The following is a 3,409-nucleotide window of genomic DNA, read 5'->3' on the forward strand; positions in this document are numbered from 1 at the left end:
AGTTGATTTCAGCTACTGGACTGAAATGGGTTGCTACTGCTGACCAACACGTAACATGAGAGGTCAGGAGAGAACAGTATTTTTAGACTTTTTACACAGCAGTATGTACTATACAGTCTATCTTAGTACAGAGTGTGTTTATGACTTGCTGTTACATGTTATAAAATGCTCGGTTTTTGATTATGTTTTTGTGTATCTTACTCCAGCAAAGTGAGATCAGACGAGGTTCCCAAACTCCTCCACACTTTCTCCATATCAGCAGGCTGCAGACCACAGCAGCTGAGACTAACAGAGGCAATAGCATCATAATTACCACCAGTAATACCAATATTTAGTAACATAAATGTATAAAATAAAGTTTCCCTCTGTTCAAAAATGTGCTTTGTTTATTGTTTGTACTTAATACATACCAGAGCATTTTAGATATTTTATCTGCAGGTTTTTCTCTCCCTCCAGAGAACACTATAGAGACCTGGATAGGACTCTGTAGTCTGAAACGTGAAGAAAATACAGATACAGTTTGGAAGTCAACCCTGGTCCACCATGCAACTTATACAAGATATACAAGCCAGTGCACATACAGTGAGAATGGACGCGCGAAACCTTTTCCCATCCAACTGACATGTGACCCAGTCAGGAACGTGGCTAAGAGGCCCTTCATTTGTCCATATATCTGAAAATATCAAAAAATAAAAAGATCACGAACCATAAATGAGTTTGATCCATCCAGTTCGAATATTACTTGATCCCTCCTTCCTCACCTCGGATGTGATACCGACGAGTGAGATTCACTGCTTCTTAACAGAAACATCCCACTCCCACCCGCTCAGCCCGAGGACTGAACACGTCTCAGACATGGCTTCGTCAACACTCACGCGCCACACATTTCCCGCAACTATCAATAATCAGTGACACCCCCCCACCCGGTAGTTGCTTCTTTTTCACACTCAACAAGTAACTACAACTTAGTCACCATAGATTAACCATTGAGTTCTGTGAAGCGAGTGCTTATCGTGTACAGATACTGACTATGTAAACTATAAGCAATCCAAACAGTAGTCCAGATTGCAATTAACCCTTTCAGGCTTTTCAACAAATAGCACACCCCAGCAACTCCGCAAATCCAGCAGGAGCTGAGAGGGTTGTCGTGACTGTGCTTCCTCTTTCAGTTATATAGCATTTGAAGCCCCCAATCATTCGCCTCATGTGTCAAGTATTCATATCGGGGTCGAGAGCAACTAGAAATGAAGAACCTAGCACTACAGCGAAAATTATCTGTTATCATTGGATGTCAACAACAACAAAAAAACAGCACTATTTTGGACATATCTGATAGAAATAACTAAAAATGTATTATAAATGTACCTTGTGCCAATTAAGGCATTGAGCTTTACACATTGCCTGTGGTGCTCCGTTGCCATACTGTTTATCTAAAGTAGTCAACCTGGCTCAGAGTTGGCAACCTGTTCTATAAATGGCCTTTGGAAACACCTTGCTTGGGCCTGCATCGCTGCCTGACATACTGCGGCAAAAATCTGTAAGAAAAGACAAAAGTGCATTGTTTTGGGTATTGTTTAGTAAACGCTACAGTGAACAATCACAGCGAACAGCCTGATATGGTGACTCGCTGTGAACTTGCCATGATCTGTCGTGGGTAGCAGCCACTGGGTGGAACCTGGTTTGGTCTACCCATACAGGATCCCCAGCCTGAGACTGTGCTACTTTCTTGCTTTATTGCCGCCATCCTTATCCTCCACTCCCTCTCTTCTCCCGTCTCTCCCTCGTACATTGTCTTCCTTCTTTCACCTGCACCTTCACTTAACTCTGCTCTCCTCTAGCCACCACCTGCACCTAACGCCCTGCCTGTCTGCTTCTGCTCACACTATCTAAATATTGCATCAGGCAAGCACACGAAAAACATTGTAGAAAGGGATAAAGCCACCGATTGAGGGGGCTAATCTGAGCGAAAAAAACACTGCTTTCTCCAACAGCGCGCTTTGAATGCATATCATCTGCGGGGGGCAAGTACTCAGCAGTCATATACTAGTACGTATGGATATATACTAATTAGTGCTAAATGGGTCCTTTTTCCTTGAAACACTGTTTACTTTAGATGTGAACTTAACCCTGGTTATCTTCATCCATGCAGCGGCTTCCTTTTTTCTAGAAAATATTTTAACAAACTCATCTGAAAATGAACAATGAAAATAATAGCGTGAATGATCGAAACGAGCTTTAGAGCAGGGTCACACAAACATTTTCCGGCCTTCGTGGCCTTTGGCGCTGTGTGTAGCCTAATTCATTAAAACTAAACTGTTCCATGTAAAGTGCAACACACTACGTGTTACCTTTCAAATCCATTCATCTATGGACTACCAATCTATACTGGCCTACCAAGCAACACACGCAGTAACTACGCATCTTTGTCCAAAATTCGAGTGTCATACCACTGAAATGAGCGACAACCTGTTTATAGCCCTGTTTATTATATTGTGGACCATTGTTTCCAAAGTTTACGCTGCTCCATCTGTAGAGACAAACGTGCATGTAAAATTGAGTCAAACCTCAACAAGAAATCCAAACCCTACAAACTAAACTTTAACCATTTCTCTCCAGTTTACACTGTTATGCGTAGTACTGCAGTATGCTTGAGGGCAGTATAGACATTCTCCAATTGTATTATTATTAGTGGATCACTTACCCGTTTTAATGTTTCAGATGTTTGATATCTCAGGGACTTGAGCGAGAGACTGACAAGCTGAACGTTGATCCAATTAAAAGCTGACCCCACGCGTGACGTTTTTTGGTGGAGCTGTTAGTTTAATAGTCGTCGCACCTGGAAGAAAGCGACCACTTTTGACAATAGCTAGCAATCAACACAACAGGTATTGGAGTTAAAACTGACAGCCCCAATATACCTCTGAATACGTTCCCTACCTTGTTTTAAATTGCAATGTAAGAGGCAGCCCAACGGGCTTGCATTATGTTTGGCAGGATCATTTAAACAGGCAACCGTGACTACATTGTGCGTCTGCCCCATTTCTGATACCTGTGGCGCAGAGAATTTAACAGCAGCGGCTGCCGCTCCAAAATCTAACATAAGTAACGACACTGTACCAGAGTATCTGACAGGCCAGCTGGGCACCCACTAACAGCTGAAGAATGGACAAGAAAGAAGACATCTTGTGCCAGCACGGAAAGACTTCTGCAGAAATGAGGACAACATGTGCAGATTAGGATAGGGTTATTAATTAGGGTATGGTCTTAAATGGGTAATTTTATACTTTAAGGAAATCACACCACCACATTAGTTGTTCTTAACTGTTGTAAATCTATGTCTGGGAGTTTTTTAAGTTACCGTACATATGTTGCTTATTATTACAAACAACACCAAACAACTTGCGGAGCA

At 42.1% G+C, this 3,409-nt stretch overlaps 1 protein-coding gene across 1 annotated transcript in view; it reads right to left on the bottom strand.

Moving 5' to 3' along the window:
• LOC118330769 (protein NLRC5-like) overlaps window positions 1-3,409 on the bottom strand; it is a 5,485-nt gene that overhangs the window by 1,558 nt on the left and 518 nt on the right. Inside the window, exons 3-4 of the mRNA XM_035665442.1 lie at window positions 411-491; window positions 202-285 (exon numbers count right to left, since the gene is read on the bottom strand). Of these exons, the coding sequence (XP_035521335.1) occupies window positions 202-285; window positions 411-491 (165 nt within the window). The remainder of the gene's footprint in view (window positions 1-201; window positions 286-410; window positions 492-3,409) is intronic.

Source organism: Morone saxatilis, unplaced genomic scaffold, assembly GCF_004916995.1.
Source record: "Morone saxatilis isolate NCDOM2014 unplaced genomic scaffold, NCSU_SB_2.0 Contig2, whole genome shotgun sequence".
NCBI lineage: Eukaryota > Metazoa > Chordata > Actinopteri > Moronidae > Morone > Morone saxatilis.